This window comes from Corvus kubaryi, unplaced genomic scaffold (genome assembly GCF_017639235.1).
Source record: "Corvus kubaryi isolate FWS band 111438036 unplaced genomic scaffold, C.kubaryi_AGA036_p1.0 37179, whole genome shotgun sequence".
Classification (NCBI taxonomy): Eukaryota; Metazoa; Chordata; class Aves; order Passeriformes; family Corvidae; genus Corvus; species Corvus kubaryi.
In genome coordinates, this window is record NW_024581049.1 from 390643 (window position 1) to 411806 (window position 21164).

The 21164-nt window shown below is 55.8% G+C and overlaps 1 protein-coding gene and 1 long non-coding RNA gene across 2 annotated transcripts in view; both read left to right on the forward strand.

Annotated features, from left to right (window-relative positions):
- Positions 1-11758, forward strand: part of PTPRU (protein tyrosine phosphatase receptor type U) — a 47348-nt gene extending 35590 nt beyond the window's left edge. Inside the window, exons 26-30 of the mRNA XM_042021937.1 lie at positions 643-783; positions 2877-3002; positions 5299-5456; positions 6552-6687; positions 8904-11758. Of these exons, the coding sequence (XP_041877871.1) occupies positions 643-783; positions 2877-3002; positions 5299-5456; positions 6552-6687; positions 8904-8966 (624 nt within the window). The 3' untranslated portion in view covers positions 8967-11758. The remainder of the gene's footprint in view (positions 1-642; positions 784-2876; positions 3003-5298; positions 5457-6551; positions 6688-8903) is intronic.
- A 1292-nt stretch (positions 11759-13050) lies between these two features.
- On the forward strand, positions 13051-19939 carry LOC121661575. Its single transcript, XR_006015029.1, has 3 exons — positions 13051-16502; positions 17552-17790; positions 18144-19939. It is a non-coding gene; the product is annotated as an uncharacterized LOC121661575 (long non-coding RNA).
- Positions 19940-21164: the final 1225 nt, after the last annotated feature.

Here is a 21164-nt window from a genome sequence, read left to right on the forward strand (position 1 = left end):
GCCAAACTGTGTTAATTTAAGTGAGCCTGATGCAGTGTCGAGCTCAGCTGGCCCTTGGCAAACCAGCAGCAGGATGACCAAGGGGGATGTGTCTTGTTCAAAGCACAATCCAGAAATGCAGTCATTTCCTTCCCTCCCACTTCCTTCTTACAGTCTCTAGGATCTTTCACTTGGGGTTTTCTTTCTTCCCCACAAAAAAAATTGAGCCCACGTTAGTGGTTGTCTCTGCAGCTCTCGGTGCCTGGTGGTGGGGCGCTCTGGGTGGGGATGATGCAGTGGGTGATGCTTCCAGTCAGGGCCAGGGTGCAGAGCTGGGGTCTGGGGTCTTCTGGGAGCCACGGCTTCTGCTTGCTCTTGGCTCAAAGGGGACATCTTTTCCCTAATTATTTATGCAAAATACCCTTTCCTGTGAGAGCAAAATGTGGGTACTTCCATCCTAACTAAGGGCAGGGATCACTTGGATCTCCCCATCACCAGGGCACTGAGGTACCGAGGCTGTGCCAGGGAGACCAGCTCTGCTGTGGCATGGAGAAGAGGGGATTGGTCCCACTCATCTGGTTGCACTGGTTTTTTGGGGTGTGACAACAGTAGCTCCAGTGTCACCGCTGTGTCCTTACTGGTGCTCATCTTCCCTCTCTGCAGAGCTACACCAAGAGCGCTGCCTTCATCGTCACCCTGCACCCGCTGCAGAACACCACCACCGACTTCTGGCGGCTGGTGTACGACTATGGCTGCACCTCCATCGTCATGCTCAACCAGCTCAACCAGTCCAACTCTGCCTGGGTGAGTGCTGCTGCCCCGGGGACTGCGCCGGCCCCATGGGTGGCTTTTGTCGTGCCCTGTCCCCGTTGGCCTGACAGCGCTGCAGCCCCTGCCTTGCTCACTCAGCAACTTCTCCTCTGCAAGGGGACACGGCACTGTGTGCAGCACTCAGGATTTGTCCCCTGTAAACACAGGGCTGGCCAGTTGGAGCCAAAGAGGTGTTGAGCAGCAGCCCAGCCTGGCTGCATGGAGTTGGTGTTGCACTGACATTGCATTGGCATTGTGCTGGCGTTGGTGTTGTGTTGGCATTGACGTTGCCTTGGTGTTGCGTTGGCGTTGTGCTGGTGTTTGCATTCCATTGGTGCTGACATTGCAGTAGTGTTGCCCTGGCGTTGTGTTGGCATTGAGTTGGCATTGGTGTTCCATTGGCATTGACATTGCAGTAGTGTTGCACTGGTGTTGTGTTGGCGTTGAGTTGGCATTGGTGTTCCATTGGCATTGACATTGCAGTAGTGTTGCACTGGTGTGCTGGCGTTCAGTTGGCATTGACATTGCAGTAGTGTTGCACTGGTGTGTTGGTGTTGAGTTGGCATTGGTGTTCCATTGGCATTGACATTGCAGTAGTGTTGCACTGGCGTTGTGTTGGCATTGAGTTGGCATTGGTGTTCCATTGGCATTGACATTGCAGTAGTGTTGCACTGGCGTTGTGTTGGCATTGAGTTGGCATTGGTGTTCCATTGGCATTGACATTGCAGTAGTGTTGCACTGGCGTTGTATTGGCGTTCCGTTGGCATTCCATTGGTGTTCCATTGGCATTGGCATTCCATTGGCGTTCCGTTGGCGTTCCATTGGCATTGGCATTCCATTGGTGTTCCATTGGCATTGGCGTTCCATTGGTGTTGGTGTTCCATTGGCGTTGGCTTTGAGTTGGCGTTGGCGTTCCGCTGGTGTTCCGTTGGCGTTGTCATTGCTCCAACAGGTCCATGTCCCCCCAGCTGGAGGCAGCTCTGCAGGTGGGGTCTCACCTGAGCAGGGCAGAGGGACAAGATTCTTTCCCCTTCCCCTTCCCTCTGCCATTTTCCTCATTGCTCAGCCCTGCCTCTCTCCTGCTGTCAGCTCTTCAGGGGTGTCTGGTTACAATATTTAGCTGGATCCGAAATGTTTACTGGTGTAAGACCAACAGGTAATAAATAACCTTTCCAGCAGGCAGCTCTGAAAGGTGACTTTGAGGGTACAGCACTCACTTGAACTACGCCTTGCCAAGGGAAGTTTTAATACCCAAATTACAGTTCTGAGTCTGGAAGGCTCAGAGATCTTGGAGATTTATAGCCCCTATTAATAACCAATTATTCCTCAGACACGTTTGCCGTGTGGTTGGGCCCAGGCCGTGGCTGACCTGCGTTGCTAAATGCCCTGTGAAAGTGCGGTGACAAACATCATATATTTTGTGTTGGTGCTGGTTTCCCAGCTGTCACACTGTGAAAACAATCTCACCCATGCTCCAGGGACTGAGCCATCCATCAGTGCTGTGATGGACACGGGGAGGAGGAGTTGCTCCCCAGGGATGCAGGCTGGGATTGCTTTGGCTTGGTGGGATGTCCTGGCCATGGGACAAAGAGCACTGACATCCCACACTGCTGTCACTGCTGGTGGCAGAGTGGCTCCTAAAGCCAACAGGGCTTGAGAGCCAACTGTGAGCAGCCCAGCCCTGCTCTGACATTGTGCAGGATCAGGTCTGTGCTGGAACTGGGGCAGAGCCCATCCTGCCTCCTCCTGGCCAGCAGTGTCCATCCCACATCCTCCTGGACCAGCGGTGTCCATTCCCAGCAGTGTCAGCTGTTGTGTCCGTGCAGTGCCAGGGGGCTGTGTGGGTGCTGGGGGTGGACCTGACCTTTCATCTCTGATCCCTCAGTGAGCTGGGAGATCCTCCATCCATTGATGTGCTGTGTGAGAAACGTGGCCCAGCACCCCACCCTGGGGCCACCCCATGCCAGCGGCTCCCGGGGGTCCAGCACCAGCCACTCCCTTCACAGGCGTTTCCTGTCCTGCCTGCTGCCCTTCCCCATGTCCCAGCCCACATTCCCAGTCACGGTGAGCTGTGCTTCTCTCCACAGCCCTGCCTGCAGTACTGGCCCGAGCCGGGGCTGCAGCAGTACGGCCCCATGGAGGTGGAGTACATCTCCGGAGCGGCAGATGAGGACATCGTGTCCCGGCTCTTCCGAGTCCAGAACGTCACACGGGTGAGCTGCTTTATACGAATAACAGAATCCCAGGATGGTGTGGGCTGGAAGGGAACTTCAAAACCTTGTTGTTCCTGCCATGGGCAGGAACACCTTCCACTATCCCAGGTTGCTCCAAGTCCCATCCAGCCTTCCAGGTGGCCTTCCAGAGATGGGGCAGCCACAGCTTCTCTGGGCAACCTGTGCCAGGGCTTGACAACTCTTTTGGTGGAGAAATTTTCCCCTAATACCCCGTCTAAACTGCCCACAATGCAGCCTGAGGCTGTTTTCTCTTTTTTATCACTTGTTGCCCGGGAGAAGAGACTGACCCCACCTGGCTCCCACCTCCTTTGAGGGAGCTGTGGAGAGCAGTAGGATCCTCCCTGACTGCTGGGGTCTCCAGCCTAACTCAGCTGCTTCAGAGGAGGCAGCCCCAGCTCTCCTCCTGCCAGAGAGGAACCTGTAAAATTGCCATTGCTCCATCCAACCTTTCTGGAGTTCACGGCTCCTTGGAAGGTTTTAGAAAACTGCTGGAAGACCTTTTTCCTCCTGCCTGAAGGTGCATCTCTGCCCAGCCACACACATAGCACGGGATGGACAGTCCCCACATGGGCACAGCAGCTCCTCTGGCACCAGCAGAGCCCTCTCCCTGCAGGATGAGAAGATCCACACGGATTTCTACCCTTTGCCAGTGTTGCATGGCTGGTTCAGCTGGCCTTGAAAGAAGACAAATGCAGGGCAGCAGGGAAGGGATGTGGGCTGTGTGGATGCAGAACTGCACGTGCAAAGAAGAAGCCGATTTACCTACAAATGTCAGCTGGGAGGAGGTGGCATCCCTGAGGTCTTTAAACTCCTGATGGTTGCCAAGAGGCTGAGGCCAGTGCCCCAGTGAAGGTCACTGGGCAGATGGGAATTAGGGAGCTTGGAAGGGAACGTATGGCTTGGCTGACGGCCCGGCTGGGAAGGTGCTTTGGCAGGGTGGCCGGGGCCAGAGGAGATAAATCCTGATTATCTGGACTCTTAACACAAAGAGGGTTTTGGTTCACACTCGCCGAGGGAGCATCTGGCATTTCCTGGGTGTCAGCACAAAACCCTACACCAAATATGCTCAGCTCTCGGGTGGTAGAATATACTCCAGGCTAAATTAAAATGCAGCGTGATGGAAATCTCTGGATCGACGAGGAGATTCCTCCAAGGAGCAGATTGCTGGAGCAGGGATGGTAAATGCATGCAGCCACTTTGTGCCAAGCCTTGCTGCAGTGGAAATGGGTGTTGGGGGTGTCACAAGTGCTCTGGAGCTTTCCCCTCCCTTCAAAACAGATCCCAAAACTTTCCTTCCTGGGCTGTCAAAGGAGTTTTCGTCTGTTCTAACTCCCTTTATTTGTTTCCTCTTCCCGGTCTGCCTTCCTGGCTTCCAGCTGAAAGCAAAACCTGGAGCCCGGTGTGGTCAGCCCATCACAGGCACATCACCAGCTCACAACAAAGCTCCCAAAAAGGTTCAGACATTCCCCTGTTTGGGGTGTGCAGATTGGAGTGGGCACCAAATTCAGGAACACCAATTCCCCCCCAGGAACACCTGGTCCTTCTGGCTGGAGAAGGTCTGGCTCTCATCCCACTGAAATTGGGTGGATGGAGCCCTCCAGAGTGTCCCCCATCGGTGCCTGACCCCCCATCAGTGCTTGACCCCCCTTTCTCCTCCACGTGCTCCCCACACAAGAGCTGTGAGCCCCAGGCTGTGTCTGGAGGGGTGACTGTGGTCTCATCCCATCCCGTGCTCGGGATGCTCCGGGTGCTCCTGAGCAGGAGCCCCACATCTGCCTGGCTCAAGCCTGCTGAGCTCCGTGGCTGTAATCCTGCTCCTGGATCCAGCTAACCAGATTAGGTTTCCAAACTAACCAGATTACCAGGTATTAAGCTCCCGCCTCCGTGGCAGCTTCTCAGCAGCCTCCTGGTTTACAGTGAGCACAACAGAGCCACATCCCGTGGATCTTCAGCATGCAAAGGAAGGGTGTGATGGAGAAGCCCTGGGGAGGCTCAGGGGCCTGGGAGCAGGTTTTGGGGGTACACAGACAAGCCAAGATGCTGTGGGGTCAGATAAACCATGTCAGTGGGGCTTCTCCTGGGCAGGATGGGGTGGTGGAACCAGTGTGAGCTGGAGGAGGAGGCTGAACCATCCGTGTGAAAGCAGCAGGAAAGGGTTTTCCTCTCTGCCTTTTCTGTCTGTGCGTGGCAAACCCCTCCTGCCCTCCATCCAACCTCCAGTGGAGGCAAATGAGGGCAGCCCATGGGTCCCAGCTGATGAGTTTTGCTTTTCTAGTTGCAGGAGGGGCACCTGATGGTCCGGCATTTCCAGTACCTGCGCTGGTCAGCCTATCGAGACACCCCAGACTCCAAGAAGTCCTTCCTGCACCTCCTGGCCCAGGTGGAGAGGTGGCAGAAGGAAAGTGGTGATGGCAGGACTGTGGTGCACTGCTTGTGAGTGTCAGCTAGGGAGGAGCAGGCTCTGCTGGGGGAGAGAGGCCTCCAGGTTCCCTGTCCACAGCTCTGCCTGGAGATCCTCCACAAAGCCCTCAGCGGGGTCCCCACATGGGGCTACCTCTGCCACAACATGAGTTTTGGGTGAGGCACCCTGTGGTCACCTCCTGCGTGAGGTGGATGCTCAGCAGGGGTGACACCAACCTGCGCTTTGTGCTGGTCCCCCACCCTTGGCAGAGGTTCCAGCCCTGTCCCCACGTCCTGTGTGTGTAACAGGCTCCGAAGGGATGTGGATGCCACCCCCACCACTTGCTGCTCATCGGGGGGGGACAGGGAATAATGGAGTGGTTTGGCTGGGAAGGGACCTTAAAGCTCATCTCGTTCCAGTGGGAGGGACACCCTGTACTAGACCAGGTTGCTCCAAGCCCTGTCCAGCCTCGGATGGTCTCCATGCCCCTCCTTCTGGGCGGATTGGCTCACAAGCACTGAGTGTGCTCCCCTCGGATGGGACCCGGCACGTTCACAGATGGGGAGAGACAGCAGGAGAGCCTTTAATCAAAAACTAATTACAGCCTTGTCCATCTTCGTTAGCTGAAGGATAATTTGAGAACACGCTTTATAAAGCTCTGGCATCGTGTTCTCTCTTCCTCTCCCCTGTTCCCGTTGCTGCCAGGGATCAGGTGTGGTGGTGTGGGAACGGGGGTTCAGCCAGGATTTGGGGAGGCTCCCAGAGCTCTGGGTGGAACATGGGACGGTTCTTCCAGGCAGCAGCACCACCCTGTCACCAGGCCTGGGTCACCTCTGGGACATGGCAGCTTCCCCAAGGTCACATGGCAGGGCTGGGAGTTGAGCCCAAATGGCCAAAATCCAGCCCTGGTCCAGAAATGTGTTTCCATGCTCTTGTGAGGGTTGGAGGGCAGGATCATTGTCCTGCTACCCCATGGGGCAGGTTCAGGTCCCCATTTTGGGTACAAGGCCCTGCTCTGGGACATCCCCTGGGATGCAGGGTCAGATAGAGAAAGGGAGACTTGGAGGGAGCAGGAAGGGGCTCTGATGCCACCTCCTCACTCCTGACATGTGTCTTTGTCCCACCAGGAACGGAGGTGGCCGGAGTGGCACCTTCTGCGCCTCCACCATGATCCTGGAGATGATCAAGTGTCACAACATGGCAGATGTCTTCTTCGCTGCCAAGACCCTCCGCAACTACAAACCAAATATGGTGGAGACCTTGGTAAGCACCAGACCCTCCCTGTCCACCCTGGCTGCTGGTCCTGGCATGGAGGAGAGGTGCTGGGGATGCTCACCCCCCACAACACCGCCGTTTCCACCACGATGAGCATCATGGGCCTCCTCACGCCAGCACAGTGCTGGGATGGGCTGGGAAGTGAGGCAGCTCGTCAGAGCAGCCTTGGGCTTGTCTTCATCCTGCTGTGCCAGCTTGGCCTCGAAGTCAGTGCTGGGACTGTTGGAAATCCTCCCCAGGAGTTGTAACACAGAGTCACATTCACCCATGGGATGCAGCTGTGGTTCTTTGGAAGGTTTGTGGTGTTGGGAGCAGCTCTGGTGTGGAGTCAGATAAATTCCTGTCGGACTTACAAAAGGGAATGAGCATTTGGAGTGAAGTGAATGGGTGGACAAGCTGCTGGGAGCAGCAGTGGACTGATATGTCCTGAGGGGGAGGCTGGAGCTGGCAGCAGGTCAGGGCAAACAGCCCCTGCCCTAGTTCAGGGCCTGATGATGGAACAGGGGAGGGAGCAGGCGCGTGTCCATCTCCGTGGTGGAGAGATCCAGGTGCCTCATGATGTTTTAAAAGCAAGTCAGCTGGAAATGTTTACCCTGTTTGGATTATAAAATCCCTAAGTTGCAAAATGAAATGGTTCTGAGGAAGGGATGTGATTTGCATTAGGAATTAAAAGCAGAGGAGAAGGTGAGGGAGGGGAGAGGGGAGCAGGGGGAGGGATGCAGATAATGGAAAGATGATGTGACGAGCATGAAGCCACCAGACCCATTGGGCTAAATTGCAAAGGTATTAAAAAAAGGCAAAATTTCCCATCAAGACACGAGCCTCCTCCCGCCTCAAATGAACCTGAACCGGCTATTCTGGGAATCTCAATCTCCCAGAGTCACCGGGAGGCCGGATCCGTGCCTGGTGTGAGGAGCTCATCCCAGCGGAGAGCACTTCCCGCTGCCTGTGTCTCTTCCCCCTCTTGCCCTGGGGGTTATTTTTATATGATGATAAATGGAAACAATCCCTTTCCTTAATCCAAAAAGCATTATGTGCTTTTAATCTGGACTGCCGCAGCCTCCTTGCTTTGAAGTCCTTCTCCCCCTCTGCCCGCTCCCACCTGGGATTCCGGAGCTGCCCACCCGTGTGGGATAACGGGATTTTCATGCTGGTGCTCAGGCCCAAATCCCTGTCCTGCAGCTGGGATTTGGGGAGATGAGCTCTCCCCCCTCCCTCCCTGCTGTCACACCCAGAGTGCTCCCACTGGATGTCCCAGTGCTTGTAGCAGCACCAAAATCCTGATTTATTTGGAGTTTTTCCCCCCCTCTGGCCGGTTTTGCTCACTGGAGCAGCATCTCCTGGGGATGGGCACTGCCGCGGTCGGAGCTCTCCCGAGGTTTCTGTGCTGTGAGTTGTACGAGGGCGGCAGAGCACGGGAGCAGGGCATGGAGAGGAGGACAGGGGTGGATGAGTCTGCCTTCACAAGCCCCAGTTCAGGGATTTTTGTTACAAAACCACGAGTCAGCCACTCTGGGCTTCCCCTTTACGCAGCTGAGGGGAGTGAAGGGTGGGAGGATGCTGACACCATCCCTGGATGTCTCAGGAAAAGGTGGGAGAGCGAGCCCGGTCCTGCCGGGCAGGAGAATTTGTGATAAAGGAACGTCCTGGCAGCCAGGGCAGGGCATCTCCATCCACTACAGCCAGGGGTATTTGCCTGGGTGCTCTCCCCTTTCCCAGCCTCTGCTGAACTCAGAAACAAGCACTCCTCGATTTCCTGCCTAAGGTTTTATTTTGGACACCTCCTGACCCCAGACTCCATCATTCCCACAGCTCTGCCACCATTTGATTGACAGCTGTCAGTCACTGAGGTGATGAGGTCGCTGAATCCCCAGTGCTGGTTGTACCTGGGGTGGGGAATAAAGGTATTTTCACAGGAAGGGGATGTTGCAGTCCAGGTCCCTCCCTCGGGGCAGGGGGAGGTGCCGTGTGTCCCCAGAGTGCTGGATTTCCGTGCGTGTGGGGCCGTGCGATGTGCCCCAGCAGTGGCTGTCGTTGGCCAAGAGAGGGGTTTTTCCTGGCTGTGGCTTCAGCTGGACTGTCACGGGGCCCGAGAGGCTGACAGGTGTTTCCTTAAGGCTGCTGACATGTGTTTTTCCTCAGACAGGGACACATTTGGGAAATTCCCTTGGGATGGTAACATCCCCTCTTCTCTCCCCGAACAGGAGCAGTACCATTTCTGCTACGACATAGCACTGGAATACCTGGAGTCCCTGGAGACCAGATAGCACCTGGCCACGGAGGGGCACCAAGGGCTGTGCAGGGGCCGTGCCAGCCGCGCTTCCCAGCTGGACGCTGCGGCCCTGCTTGGGGTGGGGAGGGAAACAGCAAAGGACCCACCGGGAAACCCTTCGGATGCAGGAAACGAACGGACGTGGGGATGTGTTGGCTGCTCTCCATCTTCATCCTCTGCTCTCCATCCTTCCTCCCTGCCCCGGGCATGTCTGAGCGGCCACGGGTGGATCCCACAACTCATCCCGTCCCTTGGAGTCACGCCTGGGGTTGGTGTGTGCAGGATGAGGCCCTGCGGTGCTGGTGAGTCGGGAGGGGAGGAAGAGGAACCGGAAGGAGCCGAGGCTGTTCCCCAGCAGGGAAGGATGGATACTGGGAGATGCTGCTCTGTTGTGTGTGGAATTGAAGCTGCTCCTGGAGGAGCCCGGAGGCTGCCAGAGGTTTTCCCTCGGTGGGACTCACTCTGAGCCGGAGCAGAGACACCCCAGGAGCTCTTGAGTTTTTGCCCGTTCGTGCCATGAGTTTGATCCTCGCTTGTTTTAGTTCTGTGAGTTCTGCCCCGTTGTGTATCCAGCCCTGGACAGGCAGGGGTGAGGGGTGAGGGGTGAGGGGTGGGGGGCACTGGCCAGGCAGTGTCCCTCTGCAGGGACCAACCCGGACCCTCCTGGTGCTTCTGCAAAGCTTCTGAGGGGATGGTTCCCCAGCATCTCCACACCTTCCTCTCCACCTGTAGCAGTGAATTCCTCCTGGTGTCCCACAGGCACTGGCCCATGGGGTCTGCTTTTAACCCCTTGTGTGTAGCTGCATTTGAAGCAAAATCCTCAAAATTCGGGTCCATCCCAAATACTTCCTGGATGTCACCCCCGGGCAGTTGCCTGTTGATGCTCTTGGCTTTTGCTGGGGCTGGTGGGGCGGGAGGGCCGGTTTTGGGGTGGCGTTGGCTTGGGCTGAGCTGTGCTGAAGCCGTGGCCGTGTGTCGGGGCTGGACAGGCGGAGGTCCCCACATCCCTGTGCCCCCGGGGCTGGTGGCTGAAGGTACCTGAGGCTTTTTAGCTCCATCCTGCTGCAGGTGGGTGTGCAATGGCACTTTCTCCATCTGCTGTTGTGGAAATTACCGGGATTCTGCTCTCAGCCTGGTTGTAATAAAATAAACGGCCTTGGGAAGGTGCAGCCGGAGGGATCCATGTCTGGGGTCTGCCAGGGGAACTGAGGGGAGGTTGGTTCTGTCCTGAGGACCAGGCAGAACCCTTCTGAGGGGGATGGAGCAGAGCAGATGAGAAACTGTCCTCCACATGCTGGAGGTTTCCTGTGGGCAACCCTGTCCTTCATCCATCTGCCATCCTTCACCCCCATGCTCCAGCCCCACCTCCCCAGGGCAGGGGCAACTTCCCACCCTGCCTGCCTGGAGCTGGTGATCCCTTTACCCAGGGAGCTCTCCCCAGGGAATCACGAAGGCTGCACAGCTGAAATGGCCGTGTCCTGGAGGAGCAAACCCAGGAGCTGTTTCCATCCACCTGCCAAGGGTGAAGGAGAGCAGGAAGAGCTGTCCCTGTCCTCTCTCCCCTTGGACAATGTGCTGCTGCTGTGGTGATGGGGATTCCAGCATCGTCCCAGACCCTTGGCTCTCCCACTGCCTTCCTGAGGAATTCACAGCCTGACAATAACTTATTCCAAGGGCTATTTGACACCATCCCTTCTTTCTCTCCTGCCTCACCTCCCTCACCTGCCGTGAGCCCATTCTGTCTCATCATCAAAAGCTCTTTGTTTACCCCCAAATGGTCTGGTAACACCAGTACCTGGCTACACCAGTGCTCACACTGGGATAAATCAGTGTCCTTTTCCCAGTCCCCATCTCTCCACAGACCTGTCCGTGCTGTCCTAGGGAAGGTGCTGCACAGTGGCTGCAGAAAGGAGCAGAAATTGTTTGGTTTTGTGTGAAAATAGCTGAGCTGAGCCTCCGAAATCCCTGGGAATGGGATGGTTTGGGGGCTGTTCAGCCCTAGGAACTGGAGGGGTCCAGTTCCTGCTGGACCACCCACATCCTCCTGGGGTCCAGAGGGCAGGAGCATCCCATAGGGCTCCGCAGGTGAAGTATTGCCAGGAGGAGGAAAAGGAGGAAAACTGAAACCCCAGGTAGTCCTACAGAGACAACAGAGACTGGAGGAGCTGTATATATGTTTTAAAATCAAGATTCTTTCCTTTTTATTTTATTTTGATGCCTCCTTGCTGGGTGTCTCTGGGTTTTTAGGGCATCTCTGGTGAAGGGCAGACTTTGAAATCCAAGTGCTATGAAACCCAACCCATCTCCAGCTCCTACTGAGATGCTCCTCGGACACGAGGCAAGGCCATCCTGTACATAGAAATATATATATAGAAATCTATATATAAAAATATAAATACTGTTCTTAAGATGGATAATGTTTATTGGTATTACAGATTGGAGTGGTGCTTTTTTTTTTTTTAAATAAAAACAAAACAAAAAAAAGGAAAAAAATTAAAACCCAAGAAAAACACCAAATTGGAACAATTTTGTCTATATGCAGAAAAAGTGAACCTAAAATCTGGCAGCACCCCAGAGCTGCTGCCAAAGGGACTTGGGACCATGAGGCAGCTCCACCATGGAGGGGACAGGGCAGTGGGACTGAGGGAGGGACACGTCTGATGTGGATTGTACCACGCACATCCAGCTGTTGTTAACTGTTTTTTTATTATTTTGTTATATTATTATTATTTTTGGCTTTCTTTCCTTTGAAGAAAATCAGTTGCATAAATAAATGTTCCAAATTTGTGATGGCCTCTGGAGTTCTTTCCTGGCTCTGGGCTGGGAGCTGTGCTGTGGGGAGCCCTGAGCTGCAGAACAAGCCTCTCCCTCAGCCCTGTCTTTTAAAGGGTATTTTTGGGAGTGGCTTTGCAGGGCCAGGTTCCTGCAAAGCCCTCATGGCACAGATGGGGTTGCCCTGTGCTTCCAGAGCTTTGCTGTTGGTGTCCCCCTGGAGATCTCGGACAGGTCGGGGTTTCCCAGGCACCCTGGCTGCCCACAGCTTCTGATGGACCTTCCCCATTGCTGGAGAAGGTGGTGTGGAGGAAAAAGTATCCCAAGGCCTTTCTCAGCTGGAAAATGAAATCCTGTTGTAAGAAGAGCCTTCAGGAAAAGTTCCTGCATTGTCCTCAGTGATTTATTTATTACGAAGCAGCCTTCGGTTAAATGTGTTGTGATATGAAACACTTCCAGTAACACTTGAGTCTTAATTTAATGGAGACCAAGGAAAAAAAATCTAATTGACTTGTCAGGATTGTTTTTCATCTTTAATTAAGGCTCGTGAAGGAAGCAGTAATTACACTTTACTGATAAATAATAAAAAGGGGGATCATGCAAATTAAAGCCAAGTCCTGCCCTCGGGAAGGGCTTGGGGTGCGTGGGGTCAGCCCTGGCAGGGGTGTCCCTGGGGATGAGCTCTGTGTCCCCAGGGCTGTCCTGGAGGGCAGGGTGGGCTCGGGCTGGTCTGGAGTGAACAGAGAGACAGCAGCTGCTCCCACCAGGGGCCGTGAGCTGTGGCTCATTAAGGTAAAACAGGGAGCAGTTCTGTGGGGACACCGGTGGTGGCCACTGGGTCTGGTGGCTCTCGGAGGCCCTGGGAGCTCGGAGGTGTGGGTGGCATCAGTGTCCTTCCTCCCCTTCTCCCTGCAACTTCTGGAAGAGGCATGGACAGCCCGGAGAGCCAACAGGGCCTCAGAGCCAGGACAGGAGCAGAAGTCCAGGTGCTCATCCTGTGGAGATGTCCTGTGGAGATGTCCCTCTGTGCCACCCTGGATTCATCGGTGTGGCCTGGTGAGTGACCTGTGGGGGGTGGAATGGGATGGGGTGGGATGGGACGGGATGGGATGGGATGGGACGGGATGGGACGGGATGGGGTGGGATAGGATGGGACGGGATGGGACGGGATGGGGTGGGATAGGATGGGATGGGATGGGATGGGATGGGATGGGGTGGGATGGGACGGGATGGGGTGGGATAGGATGGGATGGGATGGGATGAGACCACTCTTTCCCTGCTGTGCAGAGCCAGGAGAGCTTGGCGTGGGCATGGCTTGAGGCACTTGGGTGCCCATGCTGCTCTGCCAGGCCTGGATGGATCAGAGCTGCTTAAAGGGAGCATTTGCATGTCAATAACCAATGCAAATATGTGTCCAATGCCCGGCTCCTGGCTCCTGGGAATCGCTTGTCAACTCCATGCCTCCTTTGTGCTGTTATCTGCAGCACACATGCCCGGTAGGGCTGGTAATAATTTCCCTAAGCCAATGTCATGGTATTGTTGGAGGTGACCTGGATATTCTCATTCCATCCACAGGCTCGTTCCCTAATCCTGGCTGACAGACAGTGCTGGAAATGTTGGGGAGCCCAGCTCCAGCCCAGGGGATGTCCAGCAGCAGCCACAGAGGTGGCATGGGGGGACCCCTGTCCCACCCCTCTCCACCTGCCCAGAGGGGTCAGTGTTCCCAGTGGGTGCTTAGCTTTGTCCTCACCAAGCCCACCGTGGCCATCCTGCCCCTGGAGAGCCCCAGAGCACCCTCAGGATGTGGGGAGTGTTGTCAGGAGGTGCCCAGATCTCACCCACCCAGGTATCGAGGGCTGTGACCGAGGCAGTCACAGGAATTGTGGGCAGGGATTCCTCCTCCTCCTCTCCTCCCTCAGTGCTCCAGGGGAAGCTGATCCCTTCCTGGCGTGGGGGTCCCACCTGGAACCCCCACCCCATCCCCCCCAGCAGCTCATGGCCCTTCAGCCCTCTAAGGTTTGGGCTTTTCCTTTTGATGTGGCATTTTGGCAGCTGCCTTGAGCCAAGGGGCAGAGCAGAGGCAGGGCTGGGGGAGGCTGTGTTAAACCCTCCTGATTAACCTTGGCAGGTTAATTCATCAAAATGAAACCCAAATTCAATTAATTGCAGTGGCCTGTTTATCACCTGGGATGTCCCTCCGAGGCCGAGAGCTGCCGTGGCTCAGGCTGGGCCCATCCCCTCCATCCCCTCTCTGCTCCCTGTCCTGCAGAGACCTGCCGAGCATCCGCGCTGCCCGAGGAGGCTGGGATGGGACACACCCGTCCCACTCCTGTCCCTGGGGCAGGGCCACGTGCCCGGACCACCCGTCCATCCTTGCTGGGTTTGTTTTTGGGCACAGGTGAGGGGAGGGCTGGCTGGGTGGGGTGACCTTGTGAGGTGACCTTGTTCCCATGGACAGCTGGGCCCTGCAGGGATGCCCGGGGCTCTGATTCCACGGTGGGCACAGGGAGCAGAGGCTGAAGAGTCCAGGGATGTGCCCATCTCCCCAAGCCATGATCCAGCGGCACAGACACTGCGCTTTTCCAGAGACTTCCCACCTCTCCAGTGCCCCAAGTGCTGTGGGATGATTTATTTAAGTAGCCTTAACTGGGCTGTAATCTCTATGCTGCTCATGTCACCTCTGAATGCTCCATCCCAAGGCTCAATGGGAAGAATTTGTATTTTGAAATAAATATTTCCTCACGGTGTGCAAAATATCTAATCATGTATTTATCCTTAAGTACTTCCAAAAGTCAACATAATTATTCCAGTCCCATTAAGTTTAATTTGCAGTAAATTATGCATTTAGCTTTAAGTTGAGGTTGTTGGTTAGAGCCAAGATAAAGCTCTTGCTATTTATAAAGCAGCGTTTCAGCACAGATACAAAACACAAATGCTTGGACAAGAAAATCCTGCTCGGGAAGTTTGGGGAGAATTTCAAATAGGGAGGTTAACAAAAATATCTGTGGAGTGAGTGTCTAATCACAGATGTGTGAACACACTCAGTCAACTAAAATGAACTCCCAAACAGCTTCTGGAGGCCTGGGCTGCCAAAAGAATTTTCCTCTGGCTAAAAAATGTGATATTTTTTTCAGGACATGGTTTTGAAAAACAAATTAATCATTTAACTTTTCTCTTAGTGTCATATCTTTCAGGTTCACAGGACAGGGAAGGTGTTCCTGCTGGAAGAGGTGGAAGAGCTTTTACCTGTGATTTATCTGTGGTCTCAGGTGTCCCTGCAGATGAACGGCAGCGGGGAATTGATCTCCCCCTTCCCGAGGAGCCCGGAGCCCTTGGGGCCCACAGGGGATCTGTGACGGCAGATGGGGCTCAGTCGGCCCTTCCACGTTAATGGCTCTGCATCCAGGTCTCCATGGATGGGTCCACGTCTCCAGGTGCCAGACCTCTGCCTTTCAGGGTCAATGGCCAAGTGACAATTTCTTCCCAGTCCCAGGAGGTGAAAAAAGTGATGGGAGGACTTTCAATCCCAAAGAAACCGCGTTGGTGGAGCCAGTGGATTGAGAACTGCCCGTTTGCTGGTGGGCTGGAGGATGGTTCCTCAGGTAGGGCAGGAGTGGAGTCTGGCAGTGGCTCTTTGTGCACGTTCAGGAGAAGATCTCTCAGGGCTTCACCTCTCCCTTCCTGAACCCAGCACAGCTTTATCTGAGCCGGAGTCCTTGGGCTGCTCCCCTGCGTGCGGCGTCCTGGGGAGGGGCTGGGGACTGCCCCTGAGCCGGGCAGAGCATCTCCCGTCACTCACTGTCACCCTGGGGACAACGATGCTGCATCCCCCTGCCCTGCCCTGCCCGAGCTCCTGGGCACGGACAGTGCAGTGCCAGCGAGGCAGGACTCACCCAGGGTGCCTGGGCTGCTGCTGCTGCTGCTGATCCAGAGGGCTCAGCTGGGTGCTGGAGATGCCAGAATTCTGAAGAGAAGGCACCGAGCCGTGTCTGAGCTCCTGGGGCCCCTCCTGGGGCCACTCAGAGCTGAATGTGCCCAAAATTACTGAGGACTTGGGAACACGAGGGCCTGGAGCTGCCCCTCGGAGCTGCACTGGGGCCACAGCCAGGGCAGCAGCAGGGAAGGGTCTGTGGGGAGCCTGGGGCTGTTCCTGGCAGAGCAGTGCTCCCCAAAGGAGCTGTCCCCATGGGGATGGCGAATTTGGGTGACTTCCAGGAGGTTTTGCCTGCAGGGTGGGATTCTGGCTGAGTGCTGGGGGGCTTGGGCACATTTCTCCCCCCTTGCAGGGTGGGAGAACAGCCCATCCATCCATCCATCCATCCATCCATCCATCCATCCCCCTGCCAACATTCCCCGGCTGACATCCTCCCCCCGATGTCCCCCCCATGTGCTGCCATTCACAAGGACTCTTCTCTCCTTCCCGCCTCTCCCGAAGCCTTTTCGCTGCGTGTGAGAGGATCCCCGCAGCTGCCCCAGGGTGCGGCCGCTGTTCTGTTCTCGTTCCGCAGCGCTCCGAGCTGCCCCGGCTGGGGCCCGGCGCCGGGGGTGGCTCTGGCCGTGTCCCTGCCGGTCACAGCGGCCTCGGGGGGGGCAGATGTTGGCAGAACCCCCGTCCTCTGGTGACCCAGCGCACGAACACCTCAGGTGCTGCCTGTTGATCCAGCTCTCGCCGCTCCGACACGGATGGTGTTTAAAACAGCAACAAAAAAGGGAATGTGGAGCAGCTCGTCTGTCCCTGCTCCGCAGGACACTTAATGAGGTTGGAAGAGCGATTGGCTGACTCGGCGTCTCCAGGATTTTTGTTTTTACAAAATTAGAATTCATTCGAAATGTCTGGCTGGGAACTAGGTCTCATTGCCTGATTCTTTCCTCGGGATTTACGGCAAGAAGCGTCTAGATCACGGCAGGGAGGCTGGAGGGGCTGTGGGAAGGGCTGGGAAGGGGAAGGCTGTCCCTGAGGATGCGCTGCTGGCTCTGCAGACCCCCGGGAACTCGCTGGGGTTCTGGCAATGGGGGCTGTTGGGGTGGGATTCAGGGAGCTGCTGCTCCAAGGAAGGATTAGAAAGTGCAAGAGCAGTTTCTGTGTAAGCCTGCACTGATCCTGCCGTGCATCCACCCCGGCTTCCCTGGATTTCCTCCTGCCGCCCCTGCAGCTCACCCCGGGGACCTGGAGGAGCACCAGGGGTCAGGCAGGAGCCTCCTCTGAAACCGGGACTTAAGCACTGAAATGTCGAAACTTTTCCAGAATCATTTCACAGCAAATTTCACACCTTGGTTTGGTTTGGGTTTGGTTTGTATTTTTTTTTTTCTTTTTTTTAATTTTTTTTAAAGGAGGACATACTCTACCCTGTCAAAAATGTCTCCTGACTTGTCACTAGAGACCAAACCCTTCTGGGCATCTCTCCAAGCACCTCTCCTGAGCCAGCCCTGGGTCCTGTCTCTGCAGCTGCCATGGGGACCTCCCACCCAAGCCCCAGAGATGCTCCTGAGCCCAGTTATCCCCGTGCTGCCCCTGCCAGAGCAATGGGGACTCTGGGAATGGGCTCGTGCAGGAGAGCAGGGCCATGTCCCCTTCCAGGGATGTGGTTTAGTGGTGGGTTTGGCAGTGCCAGGTTCATGGTTGGACTCGATGATCTCAGAATCCTAAATCATGGAATGCTTTGGGTGGGAAGGACCTTAAACCCCATCCAGTGCCACCCCTGCCATGGGCAGGGGCTCCAAGCCCTGTCCAGCCTGGCCTGGGACACTTCCAGGGATCCACGGGCAGCCACAGCTGCTCTGGGTCACCTGTTCCACCTTTTCTTACAGGTCTTTTCCAGCCTGAGGGACTCTGTGGTTCCATGGCTGTGATTCCCAGCTCCCTGGGGCCCTGTTTGCAGGCACAGCCCATCCCCACCCCCAAGGTGCTGCGGAGGACCAGGGCCAGGAAGAGGCTGGGGGAAGCAGGGAGTAACTGCTGCATCCACGGCCAGGAAACATCCAGCAGCTCCACCCCGAGGGGTTGCAGGTGATCTCCAGACTGGGTCAAGCCGCTGGGCCATGCCAAGGTATGAACTTCCCATCAAATCATGTTCCCCGTCTTGCTTTCTCCTTCCTGAGAGCTCTCAGAGACCATTAAGGGAAGCAGGAGATGTTTGCAAGGTTAAGAGACTCCGTGTTTCAACTCACCAGAAGGTTTGCAGTAATTTACAGCTGCAGGCAGCCAGAGCTCTTCATGGGGGGAAGGGAAATGCAATTTAAGAGAACACAAATAAATAAGAAGCCGCAGCAGCCAACACTCTCCGATTTAATCCCAGCCCATGAGAAAGATTTATTCAGTTATCTGACAGTTTGATCACTCCAGGAATCCCATAGGTCAACCCATATCTACTGTTATTATCTCTGGGCTGTTTCCACCCAGATGCACAGGGAAGATTTGTTAAAGAAATGAACCAAGGAGGGCGTTGATGGGAGCGAAATGGATGGGACCCCCAGGGACCCTCGTCTTGGAGGCAACTCCAGCGATGCTGCTCCACAGCCTGGGCGGGCTCTGGATGGACAGGACCCACCTGGGTTCCCTCAGAACTGCAGAACTGGCCATCCCAGTTGGTCATCCTGGAGTCAGGACTCAGAGCTGGCCATCCCAGTTGCTCATCCTGGAGGCTGCTGTGTGTGGAGTCGCTGGGGGAGGAACTGGAGGACTTTTCCATTGGGAAAGCCTTGTGGGACACCGGAGTCCCAGGGCTGGAATTCTGGGGAGCCATGCAGGGTTTGCTGCTCCCAATGCCCCTTGGTTCAGATTCCAGAAAAGGGTGAGTGGGAAGCATCCCTTTAGAACCCTGGGGAATAAAATGCAGGCTGGAAGCTTGTGGGGCACCTGCACCATGATCTCCACCCTGTGGCTCCCCCTTCCACCTTCCCCAAGCCCCTTGTCCCCTCTCTCCCACGTGTCTTTGGGGAGCCACCAAAAACACCCTCTGTGGCACTTCTTTGCCCATTTGGATTATTTTCTGCAAATTAACCCTTTCTCAGCCCTTCCCCACTCCTTCCCTCGCTGTCTAATGATTTCCTGCTGCAGAGTGCCTTTTGCTGTCGGAGCTGCCTGGGAATGGCACCAGAAAGCCACGGGAAGCTCTCCCACGCAGTCGGGCACGTAGCCACAGAGACATATGCAGAGGGAAGGGCAGCCTGTTCCAACAAACAGCCGGAGTGCAGAGACACAAACACACACAAACAAACAGGCCCACCCGCCCAGAGCACCTGAAACACGCCCACATGGGCAGGTGCTTCAGTGGGCCTGGCTGGAGCCACTCAGAGTCACCAAAGTGCAGGGGGATGCACAGATTTCCCCTTCCCTGCTCCCACAGCAAGAGAAAATGCGAGGCTGGGGCACAAATACCTTGAATTGCCTGCATTGGCTGCCCTGGAGCCAGACCATTTGGCAAAGGCCCCTCTTGGTTTGAGTTTCCCTGGCTGAAATTAAATATTGCCAAGCTCCAGAAGCTGAGGTTGTTTGCAAACCTGTCCTTGCCCAATTTCATGCCTTTTACAGGCTTTTTCATTTGGAGAAAGGCTGGCTAAAGGCTGCACAAGGGTGGGCAGGAAACTGCAGGCCCAGGAGAGCGTGTGGGATGGGTAGATGGAAGCCTAATTAGTGGCGTTGCTTTAATTGAGCACAGGAAGGGGTTGGAGATTTTGTTGAAAATGTTGTTTTTCTTTTGATCCAGGGTTTTTCCAGCATTAACTAAATAACTGCTGATAGCCTGGCTGGGCTCTAAACACCATGCCAGCAGGGGAAGGTGTTTGACTTGGCTCCAGGAGGAGAGATTTTGCATGGAAAAACCAGCCAGGGTCTTTTCCCTGGCATGACATCCAGGGGTGGGAGCAGAGGGGGTTTGGGCACTGCCCACCTGGGAGCTGGGTTTCGCTTCAGCTGTGAGGGGTGGGGGACCCCAAAATGTGAGGGTTCCATGGGGAAAAGAGAAAAAATGCTGGATGTTCCTGGGAAGGAAGGAAGGAAGGAGCAAAGCTCGGAAAAGATCAGGCTGCTGCTTTTAATTTTTATTTTTTCATTCTGTAATTGTAAACATTTCCCTCTGAGGAGCTCACAGAGCTCTGTGTTGACATTGGCTCTTCGGGCCAGAGGGAGGTTTGTGTCAGACCGCAAAGTATTTTTCAATCAAAATAAAAAGCAGCATCAAAAGGGGAATAACGCAACCCCGTGAGTGTTGAAACCTGATGTTTCCTGGTGCTTCTCCCCGGCCTTCCCCGCCTCACAAACCCAAACAGGTTTTGCAGAGCTTGGTGTTTCCAGGGGAGCTCTGCGGGTGGATTTCTGTGCTCCCCCGACCCCAGCCCCGGGCACGGGTCCCTCCTGAGCCCAGCATTCCCCGGCGGTGCCAGGGCAGCGCTGCTCATCCCGCAGCTCAGGGCAGCCTGGAGCTACCGTCCCCGGGGCGAGCTGAGAGCTGCGGACACTGGGGATAAGGTGAGGGGTGGGGTTGGCAGTGCTGGGTTCACGGGTGGACTTAGTGACATTAAAGATCTTTTCCAGCCCAAATCCTTCTGTGCTCCTCCCCGTGGGCTGGACCAGCCGCGCCGGCTCTGCCTCAGTTCCTGTCTGTTCTCCCGCAGCCCCGATGCCCGTGCCAGGCTCTCTGCAGCTGCTCTGGCTCTTGCTGAGGCTGTGGGAGAGCTCACGGGCCCTGGCCAGGAGCTGGGAGCGGTGGAGGCGCTGAACCGCGGCTCTTTCTCCTCTCCTTTCATCCTCTGCTCGTTGCAGGTGATGGAGGCAGAGCCCTGGCACGGGTGGTGCTCGCAGGGACACCCCAGGGCAGGGCAGGGCTCGCGTGGTCCAGCCAAAGCCAGGCAGAGCTCGGAGAGGAGGAGGAGGGTCCGAGTGCTTTGCTCAGGGCAGCGGGAGGGACGCTTTGCTTGGGGCTGAGCTGTTTCTCCATCTCATTTCCCCTCTTGATGTTTCCCTCCTCGCCTCTCAGGCTCTCTGTGGGGCACCTCGCTGCCTCTAAACTGCACTTAACGCAGCCCTGAGCGCAGCAAAAGGAAAGGACTGACTGCCCAAAGTGCTGAGTAAATACTGGCAGTGTTCCCTTTTCCAGTGCCTGCAGCTGGCCGGGCTCCCCTGTGCCATGGCCCTGCTCGCTGCCCCCAGGCTGGACGTGCCAAGGGATGCAACCCCCTGGCACGAAGTTTGGGGGCCCCAAACCCTGGGCAGGTGTTCCCAGGCCCTCGGGATGAAGAGCAGGTGTCAGCTCGGGAGAAAACTCTGTCTGGAGCGTGGGGCTTTGGTTTGGCTCCTTCCTCGGGTCTGTCCCAGCTCCTGAGGCAGCACCTGCTGAAGGGACAGCTTTGGGCTGTGCGAGCAGCAGGGAAGCCGCCCAGGCACTCACCCAGAGCCAGGACTTGGTGCCCAGCACTTTAATTA